Source organism: Triticum dicoccoides, chromosome 7A (genome assembly GCF_002162155.2).
Source record: "Triticum dicoccoides isolate Atlit2015 ecotype Zavitan chromosome 7A, WEW_v2.0, whole genome shotgun sequence".
NCBI lineage: Eukaryota > Viridiplantae > Streptophyta > Magnoliopsida > Poales > Poaceae > Triticum > Triticum dicoccoides.
In genome coordinates this window covers 31,220,975-31,239,608 of record NC_041392.1, presented here as the reverse complement: position 1 = coordinate 31,239,608, position 18,634 = coordinate 31,220,975, and the positions used below count along the sequence as shown (strand labels likewise).

The window sequence follows — 18,634 nt, the reverse complement described above, 5'->3', positions numbered from 1 at the left end:
TTTGTTATTTGTTGGCGTGCACTGCAAAGAAGACAACACCTCCCGATCTGCAGCTCGTCTCCAAAGGCATTGACCAGAACCATGGATTCCTCCTCCTCGCAACTCCTCACAGCTGCGACAGCAGCCAACTCAACCTTCTACCTGTCCCAATGGAGATCACAGGTGATGATGGGAGTGGAATCCTCCTTGCTTGCACAGCAGAACAGCCTCCTCCGCACAATCCTCGCATGCATCCTCTCCTTCTTGACGGCGACCATGTCCAGCGCGCGGGCGTCGGTGGTGGCTCGCTGTACATCCCGATCCTCAACATCGTGGCCGGACTGAGCCTCAAGACCTCCGTGGCATTCTCGACGTTCATGGTGACCGGCGGCACGCTGTCCAACGTGCTCTACACCCTGCTGGCCCACGGCCCCGGGCTGATCGACTACGATGTCGCTGTGGTCTCGCAGCCGTGCCTGCTCCTCGGGGTGAGCGTCGGGGTGGTGTGCAACGTCATGTTCCCCGAGTGGCTCATCACCGTGCTCTTCACCGCGTTCCTCTCCTTCCTCAAGCACCCCCCTTTCCGTTGCTGCCGACTCCGCTCGCCACCGCTTCAACCCGTGCTCTTCACTGCTTATTGGCCAGAAAGAAGGGGCCGGCCATGGGGTATCACTGGGTGGACTTAGCGGTGCTTTTATCCGTCTGGCTTTGCTTCTTCGTCATTCATCTGTTCATAGGAGGTGAGGGTGCCAAGGTATGATAATCTCTCGACTACAGAATCCTGACTGTTCTTTATCATGCAATTAACTTTTTCCATCGTCATGTCTTCAATGCTCCAAATTAGTAGTATGTTCTGAACTAAAATTTGTGAGGACTGGATACTTCCATCAGGGGGCTTTTGACATAAAGCCGTGTGGCGTTGCATACTGGCTTATCACAGTCGCTCAAATCCCTGTCGCCGTGGCTTTCACAGCATGTATCGTGCACCAAAAAGGCAAATCGCAGACTCGGAAAAGCCAAGTGGTTGAGCTGGTACGCTGCGACAGATCATACTAGCCAGTCTCCAAAAGCACCTTCTTTTTTCACTTGATTTGCGATAAAAATTTTCCTTTTCTGTTTGTCTGACGACCCACGAAGGCAACTTACGTGAAGAGCAGGCTGGACGCTTTGCCGGTGTACGCCTTCCCGGTGGCTGCTCTGCTGACCGGTGTGATGGGCGGACTCTTCGGCATTGGAGGAGGACTGCTTCTCAATCCTGTCTTACTCCACATTGGAGTGCCTCCAAAAGTAACTCTCTCTTTTTGGGTGTTAATGTCTTGTTCAAATCAACAACTAACGGCAGGCTCCGTGGTTGATGAGTTCGTGGTTCTGATTCTGATTTTATTTCCCAGACAGCGTCAGCGACGACAATGTTCATGGTCCTCTTCTGCGCCTCCATGTCAATGGTCCAGTTTATAATCCTGGGAGTTGACGGGATCGTGGGCGCGTTGGTCTACGCCCTCACCTGCTTTGTGGCTTCCATCGTTGGGCTGGTCGTGATAGAAGGGGCCATCAGGAGGTCGGGCAGGGTTTCGCTCATAGTCCTCATGGTTGCTGCCATCTTGGCGCTCAGCGCCGTCGTCATAGCTTGCTCCGGCAGGGTGCATGTCTGGGCGCAGTACACCAGTGGGCAGTACATGGGCTTCAAGCTCCCATGCTAAAACAAGAAACTAAAGTGGAGTAGGCACGCTTAGCCGCGCCAGCAAGTCTGAGCTGTTCAAATAAACTTTTTTTTATCATGCTTTGCCGCACTATAAGGCAATGGGTTTGATATAAATTGTACACTTGAATCTGCTGGGATGTTTAGCTAGTGAAGAGTTCGCATGTAACAATTACAGTATTACACTATTTGAACTGCTAAGTTTGTGAAACAAATAATTCAGATATAGACACGGCCCATGGCACATGTTCAAATTCATAGGGAAAGTAGTATTAGCCTAGGATTATTCTAACAGGCCCTGAATATGCCTACAAGTTAATTAAAGGTGAAAAAAATGACAGCTATGAAAAAGAAAATCTATAATGGATTGTGAATATTCATCTAATTGTGTCATAATAAATGCACAATGGTAACCAATGCAAATAAAGTGTAGGCATAAATAGTATTTTAGACTGACAAATGTATATCACAGGTACCTCATGACAGGCGTGTACATTGGTCGCATAAATTAAAAGCAGTGCAAGAAAAGAGACGATCAACAAAATTGAGCATGGGGTGTGACCTGCAAGAGTACATAACAGAAGTGGCAATAAGTGTCAAAACTAATTTACTGAAATGATATGAATAAATTCACACATAGCAGCAACAATGGGTTTACTAAAATATATGCACTTCTCAGAAAGAAAGAAAAAATTGACTGGTCCTGAAGTTGTATAGTTAATTCAGAAAAATTATATGCAGCATACTCGTTACATCACTAGCGAGTTCTACATGGAGATTATCAGACAAACACTCACCAGCAATCAGCTCAAATATGAAGGCACAATAAGGCAGAAGGAACCCAAAAGCTTTTCAGTCGCCTACCATGACCCACTGAGGCCCACTGAGGACAAAAGCATCCATGTGCAGTTGCTCGATTAGAGTAAACCAAAGAGGCCTTCTGAGCACTTGCTTTTGGATTGCTCCACATATATCAATGCCATACATAAAAGTACAAACAGATGGATCTAACTGCTGTGTCATCGCGTAGATGTCGCTGTCAAGTTGCAAGTCCTTGACTGCCAATCCACTTGAGAAATAATTTTAGTTTCACCACCATCCAGTTTGCTGAACTCATGCTCACGGAATCAGCTATGTCACTGCTCCCTCTGACTTCTGCTTGCTCGTACCTAGAAGCCAAGGAAGTGCACTCCAAAGATCCAACCATGCTGTGCAGAAAATTTGCTCAGAAACGTCACATTGATGTATATAAAATAATACTATTATATGCGAGGTTTAGTCCTGGGGCCACGTGCCAGTGACATATATCACTATTCTGTGTACTTAATGTTGCTGAACCAAAAGCTGAATCTTCAACACAGTTTCCAATTATTATTTGTTCTCAAGAGTGGACATGATTCTTCACCACCATCTTGGTCTTCCCAATCTAAGTTCATCCTGAAACAGCAGCATATAATATGGTATAAGTGAAATATGCATATGGAGAACTTGATTGCTAGGAAAGTTCCAACCCAAAATATCCACACTAAGTCTTACCAAACTCATAATTTAGAGATATCAAAGTTGCGCTTGAAACCTAATCAACTCATAAGCGATTCTCTTGGCCACATGACTGCCTATTTTCCAAAACCCCGTGAATATAGTAATATGCATGTCGCTATTCTAGTCTGGAGGACAGGAACATTGACTTTCACCAAACCCAAGATACAGTGGCTGGCCGGCTGTGTAGATTACAGATATAAGATGCATAGGGTAAGCATATTCTCAGCAAGCAGCACCAGCAGCAGGCAGCTGTAATGGTTCCCCAGCTCTCCGTTGCTGCGTCCATGGGGATGTGCTTAGTTTCAGTTTTAACCATAGCCTTCCTGGCAATCACCCTCTACATCCTTGGTGTTGTTGTGTCCTTCGCAGTCTTCTGCACCAGAGAGTTCGCCCAGAGAGCCCAAGACCGGCCACCGCTCATCGGGACTGTGCTTCGTCAACTGAAGAACTTTGACAAGCTCTTTGACGAACAAGTGTCATATGCGCTTCTGCATCCCACCAGCAGGCTGGTCTATCCTGGGCACAGTGAGATCTTCACCTCTGACCCCGCTGTCATCGAGCATTTTCTGAAGACCAACTTCAGTAAATACAGTAAGGTGATTCTCCATGCTGATCGTCTCTGTTCCTCCTCTGCCTTTCTTAATGATTAATAACTAGTCCATGTTGATCGTCTCTGTTCCTCCTCTGCCTTTCTTAATGATTAATAACTAGTCCATGTTGATCGTCTCTGTTCCTCCATACAGTGAGGAGTGATAGATAGATAGTTTATTCAGAATTTCGATTTTTTGATGATTATAAATCCTGAAGATTCATACAATAGATGATCAAGTCAAACTTTGAGTAGTTTCTTCAGTGGTAACTACATACTATAATTTGCTATGATATGATTGAATAACAATGTATTTTGCAAGGTAGTGAGACATTCAGCTGACAGTTATTAAGTAAACACACACAATCTACTCATAGTGCAATACACAGAGCAATCTCCATTCAGAATAGGATGATTAACACCATATTGCCCTGAATCTAATCGCAAAGAGGCAGCTATTAACCTTAAACCTAGATACAGGCTAGTCGGGTTGCTCATGTTTTACCCCTACAAGAAGAAGATCATGTTGAATAGTTACTGCAAATGTATGTAAAAGTTAAAAAAAAAAAGAGCCGATGAGCACAATTTTTTGATGACGTTGGAGCCTATTTCACAGGGGGATTTCAACACACGAGTCATGAGGGATCTCTTTGGGAATGGAATTTTCGCAACTGATGGGGAGAACTGGCGACACCAGAGGAAGCTAGCAAGTCACGAATTCTCAACCAAAGTGCTACGTGACTTCAGCAGTGATGTTTTCAGAATTAATGCTGCAAAGCTGGCAGAGAAGATTTCATACGCAGCAGCTAACAGATTTACCATAAACATGCAGGTACTTCCATGACTATCAATAATAAAAAAAATACAATATTATTAAGTGCTATAAGATCATATTTGCACCTTTTATCTCTTCTCCATTTTATTTTAGCACTTTAACATACGAAAGACTAAAGTGAATTTAATCCTACACCCAAGCAAACCCAAATTCAATCTAGCTATAATGAGAAGAAACTGGAGCAAGGCTTTCACTAAAAACTTGTAGATTGGACTATGCATATCTCAAGTTTTTGAGTGAGCAAAAAAAAATTAAGTGGCTTGAACAAGCTCAACTGCAAAGTTCAGAGACCAACATGGTTGTTTCGTTCTTCCTATTTCTACCTTTTGATTGCAAATTTTATCAGGACCTTTTGATGAGAACAACAATGGATTCCATGTTCAAAGTGGGGCTTGGTTTTGAGCTTAACACACTATCCGGATCATATGAATCTAGCATTCGATTCAGCAAGGCGTTCGATGAAGCAAGCTCTCTTGTTTACTACCGATATGTTGATATGTTCTGGCAAGTAAAGCGCCAGCTTAACATCGGATCAGAAGCCAAACTCAAAAAGAACATTCAGATAATCGATGATTTTGTGATGCAGTTGATCCACCAAAAGAGAGAGCAAATGAAGAATAGGCATGATCAAGTAAGGGCAACAAAACTCTTATCTCGCTATAATTTGCTACAATCTGTGTATGATATAACACAGTTTTATAATGTCCAAGTCTCAAATACACAGATAACTTGAGGAATAATGTTTAACTTGGCATTGAAATAGATATTGGTATCCAAATCATTTCAAATACACATCCTGTAATAGGCTTGGCAGGATTAGTTGAAGTATATAATATATATCACATGGCATCAATTTCTAACACCTTAGAATATGGAATAATTTTAAGGTAGTATAATGTTGGTCATCTGGATATGGTCAGCTAAAAATTCAAGAAACATTCTTCAAATAAAGAAAGCTGTAGAGAAAGCTGCATATACCATGCTGTATTAACTAGGCTTTCTCTTTTATGATGCATGCAGAAAGCTAGAGAAGACATACTATCAAGATTCATACTGGCAAGCGAGGAGGACCCAGTGACAATGAACGATCGCTACCTACGTGACATAGTCCTCAGCTTCCTGATTGCTGGGAAAGATACCACAGCAAATACCCTATCATGGTTCATTTACATGCTCTGCAAGAACCCCATAGTGCAGGATAAGATTGCCTATGAAATCAAGGAATCTGTTGAATTGGCGCAAGAAGATAACATTGAGACCTTCACTGCAAGGTTAAAACAAGGTGCCATTGACAAGATGCAGTACCTCCATGCTACGTTAACTGAGACACTCCGGCTGTATCCTGCTGTTCCAGTGGTATGAACAACTCCAAACTTCGACAGCTATTCCTTGTAGGGAGTACAATACAACTAAAATGAGACATCACTTGTTATTGCAACTAATCATAACCTGAAACATTGGTAAGTACCGGATTGGTTTGTAGAGTAAGCATACCCTGTATTGTAAATTATATAATAGTAATGATAAATCTGAGCATGTAAAGTAATAGTACGTAGTTTATGCACTTTCCCAGCTTTTGTCCAAAAAAGAACAAAAATCAAAAAGGGTGTAGGATTGTAGCTGTAGGAATGAGTTCCAAAAACATAATTGAAGGGAGGATAATACTAGAATAGCTGCTGCTGAAAAAATAGACAGACATAAATTGCTAGATATAATGTTAAACTGCTGTCAAAATCATTAAGAGAAATATTTAATTTGAAACTTCTAAGTTTTACACAGAAATATAGTCTCCAGAATGGCATTGCCATGGTTAAGAAAAAGTTTGGCAATTTTACAGGATGGCAAGATGGCAGATGAAGATGATTTGCTACCCAATGGTTATAGAGTGATAAAAGGAGATGGAATGAACTATATGATCTATGCCATGGGGAGAATGAAATACCTTTGGGGTGAGGATGCTGAAGAATTCAGGCCTGAAAGATGGCTAGTGGATGGAATCTTTCAGCAAGAGAGCCCTTACAAGTTTATATCTTTCAATGTAAGTATTACTTGAGAAATAATCTCTGCACATGTTTATAGGGCCTATAATTTTATTCAGCGAGCATGTCCAACTCTGACAAATTGGGTTATGTCAGGCACAGGCGAGAATATCACTATAAGTTGGTATTTGGTGAAAAGCATATTAAAAAGTCACACTGCTGTTATTTAAATATGATCTTCTGTTGTTAAGATAGAAAAACAAGCATTTTATTACAAATAAAGTAGGAAACAATATGGTAACTAATTGCTAATGGATGTGCTTTCAGAAAGTACTGCAACTGACATCAAGCGCTTACAAACAAACTAATAAAAAAGTCTGCATGTGTTAACATCAATTCTCATGTCAAAAACACAAGCAAAGATAGTTCTATTTTTCCTTTAGAGTTCAGATGGCAATTTTCATCATTTAATAAGTCTTCTTCCCATGATCAGGCGGGCCCACGTATATGCTTGGGGAAAGAATTTGCATACAGGCAGATGAAAATCATGGCTGCTACCCTGATACACTTCTTCAGGTTCAAACTGGAAGATGAATCCAAGAGTCCAGTATACAAAACAATGTTTACTCTCCATATGGATGAAGGCCTTCATCTTTTTGTGTACCCCCGTAATATTTCAGCTTGAACACCTGAACAGGCTACTAGATCTTTTCTGATCACACTGTCATATGTAAATCTCCAACAGCTACTCTTTTGACAAGTTGTAATAATAATGTCCAGTTCTCGCATAAGAAGAACAAATTAAGTAGCATGGGTTAATGGTCCTATTGCTGAACCAAAAGCAAATAATATATTTTCTTAGTCCCAGAATTCCCAATTACCCCAGAATGATATAATAATTGCTCTGGGGAAGCAAAACAGAACAAGCAACCTCGAATCAAACAACAATATAACATTTCACAATTGCTTACAAGAGATTGCACAACTTGTTATATATAAGCAACTCTGATCTAACATAAGAAGGTCCAAGATAAATGGTTACACAGATGTTTATTCAGCTAGAGAGGGAAGCTGGAGACCAGGCCTTGATGCCCAGCCTTTGATGTTTCTGTAATTCTCAACCACCTCTTTCCTTAGCCTCTCAGCAGAAACATCCAAATGACTCTTCCGCTACAAACACAAGAACAGCACACTTAACCCACGAAATAACAAAGTAAATGAGTTCACATAGAAGGACATGAGAAGAGAGGGCACCTTTGGGAATGATAACTTTGGTGGAGCCTCAACAATATCACCAAATTTGACCTTCTCACGTCCAGGGAATTCCAGATGAGTCTCGGACTTACCAGCCTTACGCTTCTTTTTCTTCTCATCCAGATGTCTGAAACCAATGATACAAGATATGTTATCATCCATTTATTATACGTTGCTACAAGCGAATGTGGAGGTTTTCTTAAGCAGGTGCCTACTACAGCAGAGCATTTGTACTAGTTCAAAAATGTATGCGATTAACTTAGCATCACTTGAAGCAAGATACTATGTATATGGCATTTTATTTGCACCAGGCAACATAGAAACAAAATGGGTTGATGCAAAAGCTACACTTCCGAGCCAAGCAAATGGTTAGATCACTCACTTCTTCCTTTTCTGCTTCTTTGAAACCGAGACATTGGCCTCGAGCTCCTTGAAACGGAGATCCTCGACCTTCCCCTGCTTCCTCTTCTTCTTTCCACCATCAGCGTTCGCGTTCTCATCGGCCACCGGTCCACCCTCTACTGCCTTGGCATCCGCGGCAGCCTCCAGGGTCAGCTTCTTGGTTTTCTGCACAATCATTCGCCAGCTACTAAATTACAATGGCGCAGACCACAGTGCTCTTGTGGAACGAGACGAATTGTGTTAAGCAGTTTTTTAGGTCGCATCCGGTCTCTAGGAGAGGGCATTACCTTATCCTTCCCGGCTTTGTCCTTCCCCGTCGCATCGGCGCCATGCTTCCCGGGAGCCCCTCCTGGTCCTGGGCAACGAGCGAGAGGATTAGCGGCCAGCGCTGCAGCTGCCGTAGGAGAGGCGATACGGGAGGGTAAGGAAATCTCACCTGAGGAAGCGTCGGCCTTGCCCCCGCCGGCGGCGCCGTCCTGCTTCTTCTGGATGGCGATGAGGCGGCGGAGCTTGGACGGGAGCGCCTCGAGCTCCCGCTGCTTGGGCGGAGGGGGCAGCCGCGCGTCGCCCCCGTGCGCCGCCCGGTAGTTCTTCTCCCTCCGCCGCACCCCCTTCCCCGTCATCTCCTCCTCCGCCGCCGCCGCTCGATGCTTGGTTTGTTTTCCGCCGCCGCTCTCTCCGGGTTAGAGCAGAGGAGGAGGCGAGGTTACAGCCGCCCAAGTAGGCCGTTAGGGCCTAAATTGCCACTGTAGGGGCATGGGCTTCTTTGGCGCGGCCCATGTGAAGGGGCACATGGCTCTCGTGACGCGAAGCTTCCCCAAGAGAGAGAAAATGGCAGATTCTCAAAAAAAAAGAGAGAGAGAGAGAAAGAGAGAATGGCCAAACTGCTCCTCTCTCCTTTATGATTCATGCAATTGGATACCTCTTCTACCCGTAATTGCAGAAAAGGGCCACAGTTGGGGGAAATTATCCACCAGTGTCACCTACAAGTGGATACCTCTTCGTTTCTTCCCTCTCATCCAATTAAATAGATCATTTCTACCAAAAAAATCATTCTTGAAGCTGAAGCTAGATGAAAACCAAACATTCTCTTTGATAGTGCTACAACTTATATATGAAACTGCTCCAAAGTGGATTTAGTGGAGTGAAACTAATTTTGATGAAGTGGCGCAGTCCCAAACAGGTCCTTAAGGTGTTTCTCCAACTGGAATAGATGTGACTGTCATGTCTAGCTAGTTTGTTCTCTATGTTAAGACTGCTTAGACACAAACAGGGTTTGGAGCAACATGAGTAAGTAGAGATTATAAGGTAGCTGCAAATTGGATAGAACAGGGTGAGGAGCTGCGATAGACCAAAGCGGGCAATATACGTGCTTCGCCAGGGTTTGCCAAATCGTTGGTGTTAGCATGATGGATTGAGAGCTAATTCACATGCTCGTGAATTCTTTGTTCTAGACAGTTCCTAAATAATCGTCAGTGTTAGCATGATGGATCTAGAGTTAATTGCCATGTTTTGTTTCTTCTCTATATTATTAAGATTGCTTAGACACAAACAGGATTTGGAGCAACACTAGTCGCGAAATCTTTATTCTCGACAGTTCCTAAATAATCATCGGTAGTCCGTCTTACCTTCTGAAGTACATATTGTGGATTTTCGTTCATCTTATTGATCTACAATATGTTTAGATTCCAGGGATTGTCTTTGCAAGAGGGCCTGCTGTCGATGTGTTGATTCTTTTGGAGTCCAAAGGGCAAACATATGATGTTCATAAGTTTCTAAAAAAAATGGCATTCATACTGAATAGGTATATACTACTCCGTCCCATAATATTAGACGTTTTTGCAAGATGTTTTAGTCCTATATTATGGGACAGAGGGAGTGGTATATTGCTGTGATTTGCAGTGAAAGGATGCATATTCGGGGAACACAAATTCTATTGATTGTTGACCCTTCCAGAAATTTTAGGCTAGAGTTCCTATTGGAAGATTTATATTGGAGCTACCAGCTGGAGTGCTAGATGATGAAAACGGTGACTTTGTTGGCACTGCGGTCCGAGAGGAAAGGAAGCTGTTTTGCTCCTATTTGGGACGGGACTTTGAATTCCAGAACAAAATTAAAAAGGAAGAAAATCTCAGCAGGCGGGCTGAAATCATAGAAACGTTGTCCAGCTTATGAGAATGGAAGGAGGTTCAACTATGGCGTCATTTTTACCGGTAGATGGTAAGAGAGGTACTACTGCTGAGGGAGTTGGCTTGGTGCCTCGATCTGACCATTTAAATTTCCGCTGATCCTGCTCCCGTCTTAGGCAAATATCTTCGTAAATAAACCTTGTAAACAAAGAATGTCGATAGACCTTTAACATCGCTGGAAAATGCATATGGGGTTTACTCTCAAATGACATAAGTAAAAATATAGGCATACACTGATAGTATATTTTGGCTTGTTGGAAAAACAAGATTTATACTTCCTCCATTCCTAAATATAAGTCTTTTTCGAGATTCAACTACGGACTGCATACGCAGCAAAACGAGTACTCTAAAATCTGTCTATATACATCTGTATGAAGTCCATATGCAAAATCGAAGGAATATAGTATCGACTGAGACATAACAAAGTCTCAGTCGACTAAGACTTAGCAAAACTGCTATTATAAAGGCTTTGGACCTAACAAAGATCGCAATCTCCTATTGATTGCAAAAAATGGCACAAGAGCCATCCGCACGCACGTTAAGCCAGCTCTGATCTACTACCTACTATGTGATTACAAATTTATAGTGCACGTCAGCTAGGCCAGCTCTGCTCTGTGCGATTATATACACAGCAGAATATTAGGGATGCACACGTTACCCCCCGCCCTGGCCGACGACTTTGAGATGCACATAAGCACTCAAGAGAAATATCTACATGATGGCGTGAACTTGCCCGCCCCGGACGGATGCCCGGATTCTATAAAGAGCAGCCCTGCAGCGCCATTCAAAGTACAGTGAACCATTGTGCGTTTGTCATCCAAATAACAAAGCAACCAAGGCAATCAAGAAGCGATAGCCATGGATCTGGCAACGGGCGCCATGGGCTCCCTGCTCCCCAAGTTGGCCGAGCTCCTCAAGGAGGAGTACATGCTGCAGACGAGCATCAAGAAAAAAGTCGACTCTCTCGAGAAGGAGATGAAGAGCATGCAGGCTGCCCTATGCAAGGTGCGTGACGTGCCGCGAGACCAGCTCGACATACAGGTCAAGCTCTGGGCAGGGGAGGTGAGAGAGCTATCCTTTGACATGGAGGATGTCGTCGACAAGTTCCTGGTGCGTGTCCATGATGGCTCTGAGCTTGCAGCCAACTCAAATAAGCTCGCACGGCTCATCAAGAATATGGTCAGGTTGTTCACCAAGGGGAAGGCTCGCCGTGAGATCGCCACTGCGATCAAGGACATCAATAAGCAAGTCCAGGAGGTTGCTAACAGGCGTGGAAGAAACGCCGTCGACAATATTGTTTGCGGGCCTACAACAGTGACACCCGTCGATCCTCGCCTTCGGGTTCTGTACACTGAAGTGACAGAGCTGGTTGGCATTGTTGGAAAAAGGGATCAAGAACTAATGAAGTTGCTCTCAGAGGGAGACATCCTGTCCAAGGAGAAGTTAAAAATTGTCTCCGTTGTAGGATTTGGAGGATTGGGCAAGACTACTCTTGTCAAAACAGTTTATGATAATATCAAAGAAGATTTTGATTGCCGGGCTTTTGTTCCAGTGGGTAGAAATGCTGATGGGAAGAAAGTTCTCATGGACATCCTTGTTGATCTTGGCATGTGCGGAAGCAATCTCACCCTGTGGAATGAAAGACAGCTTATCAACAAACTCAGGGAAAGTCTACAGAACAAGAGGTACGTACATATCACCTGTTACCCAACTAGCAGACTAGCCTTCGTAATTGCGTGCGAAATATCTTAATTACCTGTTGTTGTTTCAAACATTGTCCATGGGAAATATGTCTATTCCTTTCATGATAAAAATACTTTTAACAAGTAGTAGTATGCACAATTGAGAACTAGTACAAATTTTTGGGCCAAATATCGGAAAGAATCCAATAGATTGTACTGCCTCATTTGATAAACTAGATAGATATGCCCCCCGCATGTTGTAACGAGAATATTTTGCAATATTTCAATGAGGTTTCAGTAGGAGAGAATGGTCATTCACGATGCAACTTTAACTTTCTACGCCAATATAATATCACGATACCATAAACGCTTTCACATGTGCTCAATGGCCTACTCGGTGATGCAAACTTCAGTTATGCTTACTGATCTACACATACTTATGGTTTTAATTTAGTTTAGCCCCAATCTCAATGCCAACAACCACCTAGACGGTGATTTGGACTTCAACAACTACTCCCTCTGTAAACTACGAAGTATAAGACTTTTTACACCATTAAATTAGTGATCTAAAAAGTATTGTATTAATTTACTGAGGGAGTACTAAAATTTAGTTTCATGGACTTGTCTAATACTCCCTTGGTTCATAAATATAAGATGTTCCAATTTTTGTGTCAATCGGATGTATATAGACATGTTTAGTATGTTTGTTCACTCATTTCTATAATTGTGCCTGTAAAGAATTTGATTAATTCGGTATTTAGATACAATAGCATGTACAATGTTAGCCATTTTCCGATCCATACTTTATTCTAAATATCAGTTTACTATTGCATAAGAACGAATTTTTAGCTCACATGCACTCAATGAGCTTGGCTTCATATTTGAATAGGTTCCAAACCCAGATGCACAAACAATATATAAAGACCATTGGATTTCCAATGAAAACTATTTGCATAATATAAACTTTTATGTTCAGGATTCATATTGGAGAATGTGCCAATGTATAAAATGTCATGTATTTACAAAATGAGTGTATATAGTTCTTATAACTTAAATTTAATATTAATATTGTATATTATCTTGAAAAATATTTCCAATCTATGAGAAAATGAGAATCCAATAGGACAGAGATATATAAATTTAAGCATGCCAAGAGCAAATATTATGATGTACGTATATTCAACCTATCACTATAATATAGTACGTATTCCCTCCCTTCCGAAAAAAGTGATGTTGTTTCAGTTCAAATCTGAACTAAAACAGCGTCACTTATTTTAAAACGGATGTTGTACTGTCCTACTAGGGGCTTCATGTTTTAACTCTTGATCACGAAGATCGATCTTATCACTGTTGTAATATTAGAAAACATGTACTTTCTTTCTCATGAAATACATGTGCTCTGTCAATTCATGTAGATAGATGCATACATGAGTACTTATATGCACACACAAAAAAACACAATCAGTCATCTAGGAATTGGCCCGTCCTTGTTTCTTATCCCTTGCATATTAACTACCCATATCTCCATTTCATCATGCTATATTAAAACTCTCCCCCCTTGGGCCTACCATAGGTACATGCATTCCACTAATGATTTCATAACTGATATAGGTACCTCATTGTAATTGATGATATATGGGATGAAAAACTATGGGCCACTATTAACTTGGCATTCTCTAAGAGTAACACGTTTGGCAGTCGGTTGATCACAACAACTCGTATAGTGAGTGTATCTAAATTGTGTTGCTCCTCTAGTACTGATTCAGTTTATCAAATGGAACCTCTTAGTGATGATGATTCCAAAAGGCTCTTCTATAAAAGGATATTTTCTGGCGAGAGTGGATGTCCTCCTGAATTTGATGAAGTGTCCACAAATATATTGAAGAAATGTGGTGGAGTGCCACTAGCCATCATTACTATAGCTAGTCTTTTGGCTAGTGATCAATGCATAAAACCAGAGGATGAATGGCATGTTTTGCTTAAGTCTATTGGTCATGGACTTACAGAGAACCCCAGTGTAGAGGAGATGATGAGGATACTATCATTTAGCTATTATGATCTTCCTTCTCATCTGAAGACATGTTTATTATATTTAAGCATGTTCCCGGAAGATCAAGAAATTAAAAAGGATGGGTTAATATGGATGTGGATTGCAGAAAGCTTTGTCGAGTCTGGAAATGGAAGAATTAGTCTCTTTGAGATTGGAGAAACATACTTCAATGAGCTTGTGAACAAAAGCATGATCCAGCCGGTATATGATAAAGAAAGCGTCATAGGCACAATATGTGCTTGTCGTGTACATGATATGGTGCTTGATCTCATTTGTTTGTTATCAAGGGAAGAGAACTTCGTTACTATAGTGAATGGTGTTGGTGCTATGTCTTCTCAGAGCAACGTCCACAGGCTTTCCCTCCAAAATGTTAGCAAAGAAGAACATGAAGCCACACCTCTGGAATCTGGGCGTATATTACAAGTGAGGTCCATTGCTACATTTGAACCTGCTATTCGTGTAATGCCATCTTTCTCGAGCTTTGATGTTTTACGTGTATTGGATATGACTAAATGCCATCTTGGCCCTAGTTGTCATCTTAACCTTCGGGAATTGGGGAGTTTATTCCACCTAAGGTACCTAGGTCTAGCCAGTACAGGTATTTCTAAGCTCCCAGAAGAAGTTGGAAAGTTGCAATTTCTGCAGGTGCTGGATTTGAGTAATAATTATGATATACAAGAACTGCCATCTACTATTAGTAAGTTGGGAAGATTGATGTGCCTGCTTATTAGCCATTACTGCAAGAGATTTCCAGATGGATTGGGAAACATGTCCTCAATGGAAGTGCTGCGTGACATCAATGGTGACACTCTAAGCATTGTGAAAGAGCTGGGCAAGATGAAAAGATTGAGAAAGCTCGCAATTAGGTTTGGTAATTTGAGCTTGGAGTTGGAGGAAGCTTTTGTGAAGTCCCTGGGGGAAATGGCCAACATCCAAAGTGTAAGCATTGGATGTGATTTTAAATTTGTGGACATCTTGGGGGAACATTGGGTGCCCCCTCGAAGTCTCCGGGAATTTACCACATTCAGAGATGTCAAGTTCTCCATACTGCCTGCATGGATAAGAAATAATCCCTTGCATCTTCCACAACTCTCTAACTTAAGCATCTTCGTCGAGGAAGTGCAACAGGCTGATCTGAGATCCCTTGGAAAGTTACCGGCTCTTTGTAATCTCGCCTTGTGGAGCCTCCGCCGAAGCAAGCTGCTAGTCATCAGTGCCGATGAGTTCCATTGTCTGACATCATTCACGTCCTTTTCTGGTTCACCAGGCCAAGTCGTGTTCCAGCCAGGAGCTTTGCTGAAGATTGAAGTAATTGTCATCGATATCGGCCTGCAGGTCACAAGAGAGGAAGTAGTTGGCAGTGTTGGATATTGTTTTGATCTGAGCATGGGGAACTTGCCATCCCTTCGGGACGTCACTGTCAGATTTGACCGTTCCGGAGTGACGGTCGGTGAGGCCAAGCAAGCGGAGGTTGCTCTAGGGAACACACTCCGCACCCATCCTAACCGTCCCACCTTTGAAATTTCCATCAGGCCGAGCATACCAGAAGGTGCGTATTTTGAAACCATGATACCAATTTTCTTTCCTACCGCTTTTATGAATCCGTGTCTTTATATACTTATCGACTGACACTTAATCTTTCCTTCTTCCGAAGACGCTCCTGACGGTGACGTCCACATTGAGGAGGAGTGAAGAATCTGCAGGTTATATTAATATTTCTGTTAAGAAAACCAGTTAACGATTTGAAACTGCTTTTCTAGTCCCTCCGTTTCATGATTCTTGTCATGGTTCACGGCAAGAATTATGGAACGAAGAGAGTACTCCATTAATAAAACCATTTTGAAGCCATGCTTATATTTTGTAACACATTATTTTGTAGGTTGGCCGGCGTGTTCGAGACTCTTGTATGTAAAACATGCACATTTGCGGACTGCAACACCGATCAACACTTCAACACTCCTTCATCATTGAGCTTATTTGCTGGCTTAAACAACAAAGAAAGAAAAAGGAAATTTACGAAAAATAATGTATTTTTATAGTTCTGTTTGTGATCATTAGTAGGTCAACTTACTTGAAAACTAGTGATACATATTACTATGCACTTTTATGTAGATTAATTATTCAGTACTGAATAGTTCTTAAAATAACATATGCTAATTTTTCCTACTTCTAAAGTAAAAAAAAAAACAAGACCAACCCAGGCTAGACTAGCCCGTTGACATTTTTTTATAGAAGAAAATTTCATGAGCACCAAGCGCTTGAGTCGAGACTCAAACTCTGGTGAGCTGGCTGCAAACTCCCACGCCTTGTCAACTGGCTCAGTTCTCACTTCTACCGTGCCTCCGATCTTTGCCGATTCCTACGCTTGTCACGAGTGCTCGGCCTCTGCTGCTCGGTTCTGTGCCATCAGCTCCGGCGAGGCATGGCGCCAGCTAGCCGATGGGTAGCAGAGCAACGTGCAGCGGTGGCGGCGCCAAGTCCACGGCAAGGCTGAACCCGACGGCGCCCAGGTGGAGCCGGGCAGGAAGCTCTCATCTTTCGCACGTTAGGCTGCCATGGTTGGACAGCGGACAACAGCAAGGGCCGGCGGCCGAGCAGGACGTCTCGGGATTCCTCCTAGGTGAGCTGCCGCGCCTCAAGGTGTCCCTGGCTGCCCCTCTGCTCCTCGCCAGAGTTGATGGCCACAGACCGAGCAGCAGAGGCCGAGCGCCGAGGTCGGGCGTCGGGCTTCATGCCGCGCCTTGAGCGGTCGTCCCTCGGGCCTCGAGCGTGCAGCCAGCGCACTGCTGAGGGTCAGTCGATGTCGGCACTGCTCGCTCACGGATCACCATAGCTCAAGCGTGGAAGCTGCGACCCCTACGGCCCTACCTGTGTCTGTGTGCTCTGCTCGATTGCTCGCCTAGACCGCGTGGAGGCTGCACCACCCGTCGCCACGCTCGGTCGCCGTCACCAAACCGCGTGGAGGGCGTATTCCTTGCAGGCGTGTGTGCGCTTCAAGCACTTTTTATCATGCTGCTATATCTTACTACTGTACAATATTTTCCCATGCTTGTAAGTACCGACTCTACTAAAATCCATACCTGAGCTAAGTGCTTCTTTAGTGTCCAATCCATCATCAAGCATGCCATTGCCGGCATCCACCATTGAAATTGGTGGTATAATATTCACTGGTCTGCTTTCTCAGTCTAATGATGTGTTATATTATTACTTGCAAAACTGAAATTTAGAGGATCAAGATATTGTTGAATAAGTAGGCATTTTTTTCAATTAATTTAACCCATGAATGAAAGACTAGCATGACATTGGCAGAACTAACAAAATGCTGATACTGGATCACACAAGCACATATACTACGCTAATGGCAGACACATCTACGTATAACGCTAGCATGGTTATAACAGAAAAACACTAGGAGCGGGATAAACGAGTTATACCCTCCAGTAGGCCAGGCTGAAGCCGCAGCAATACCATGTGAAAGAGGGGCGGAGGAGGAATGCGCGAGGGCCTCTTCTCTTCTCAAGCTTCAATAGCATGTGGAAGAGAAACCCTTATAAGAAGGTCCAACTCCTCTTCAACTTCCGGGTGGGACTAAACTTCCCACTACACCTAATGCCAATTAAACCCACATGGTCCCTTAGAGATTTTCAAAAATTGTTAGATGGGCCTTAGGCCCACCATAATATTTCAACAGATACCCTCCCCAGGAAGTCAGCGATAGGACATGAACGAGGAGTACTACGTTTGCTGCTGGAGGTGCACTCTATCGATTATGAGATAATAACGACCATTTTTTTATAATATAATTTTGCAATAATCCTACATCCACGGGCCTTTTACGGGGTGATTATGGAGCCTGCCCTTAATCCTCTCCACCCCTGATTTTCAAGTGGGTGGGGCCCTTTCCTCCTCACTAAACCAATCACAACGTCTCAATTCCAAACTGCTCCGTAAAACGCCTGTAATATTCCGTAAGTGTAGCATTACTAATAATTTTGCTATATCAATGTGTGCATCATTAACACTGGAGGTCAAGGAGAAATGCAATAGTTTTGCAGCTTGCCGCGTTGTCTGGGTGAGCTCCAAATAGTTGTTCATGCGTGTTAGCTAAGGTTTGATGTAGGGTAATGCAGCAGGTGTGCCTCCATATAACTATGATTGGGTGGACGTCATTATACAACAAATACTCTTGTTTGATCTGATTAAAGCCCAACCTTCTCTCACAAAAATATTTTCCGTACTCCCTCAGATCCATATTAAAGCAGTGTCAATTATTATGGATCGGAGAAAGTACTATATATATTTGGCTCCATACATTACTATTCCACATCATTTCACTTGGTTCCGTAGCATAGTACTGGCATCTTACTAGTTTCGACAAAAAAAGGAAGTAAAATAATTGTTTGCTTTGGATCTCCTAGTGGTATGTTGCCTAAA

The 18,634-nt window shown here is 42.8% G+C and overlaps 3 protein-coding genes and 1 pseudogene across 3 annotated transcripts; 3 read left to right on the top strand and 1 right to left on the bottom strand.

The window, feature by feature from the left end:
• Window positions 1-1,883, top strand: LOC119331604 (annotated as a pseudogene).
• Window positions 1,884-3,455: 1,572 nt separating this feature from the next.
• Window positions 3,456-7,490, top strand: LOC119332208 (cytochrome P450 704C1-like). Its single transcript, XM_037605389.1, has 6 exons — window positions 3,456-3,816; window positions 4,426-4,641; window positions 4,991-5,275; window positions 5,665-6,000; window positions 6,482-6,682; window positions 7,117-7,490. Exons 1-6 carry the CDS (start codon window positions 3,475-3,477, stop codon window positions 7,306-7,308), a joined length of 1,572 nt encoding a protein of 523 aa, XP_037461286.1. The 5' UTR covers window positions 3,456-3,474; the 3' UTR covers window positions 7,309-7,490.
• A 53-nt stretch (window positions 7,491-7,543) lies between these two features.
• Window positions 7,544-8,988, bottom strand: LOC119332209 (multiple myeloma tumor-associated protein 2 homolog). The gene is made up of 5 exons (XM_037605390.1): window positions 8,716-8,988; window positions 8,567-8,634; window positions 8,260-8,444; window positions 7,878-8,004; window positions 7,544-7,793 (listed from the first exon to the last, which is right to left on the bottom strand). The coding sequence occupies exons 1-5, from the start codon at window positions 8,900-8,902 to the stop codon at window positions 7,674-7,676; spliced, it is 687 nt and encodes a 228-aa protein (XP_037461287.1). The 5' UTR covers window positions 8,903-8,988; the 3' UTR covers window positions 7,544-7,673.
• Window positions 8,989-11,312: 2,324 nt separating this feature from the next.
• Window positions 11,313-15,892, top strand: LOC119332956 (disease resistance protein RGA5-like). The gene is made up of 3 exons (XM_037606028.1): window positions 11,313-12,153; window positions 13,762-15,749; window positions 15,855-15,892. Exons 1-3 carry the CDS (start codon window positions 11,327-11,329, stop codon window positions 15,890-15,892), a joined length of 2,853 nt encoding a protein of 950 aa, XP_037461925.1. The 5' UTR covers window positions 11,313-11,326.
• Window positions 15,893-18,634: the final 2,742 nt, after the last annotated feature.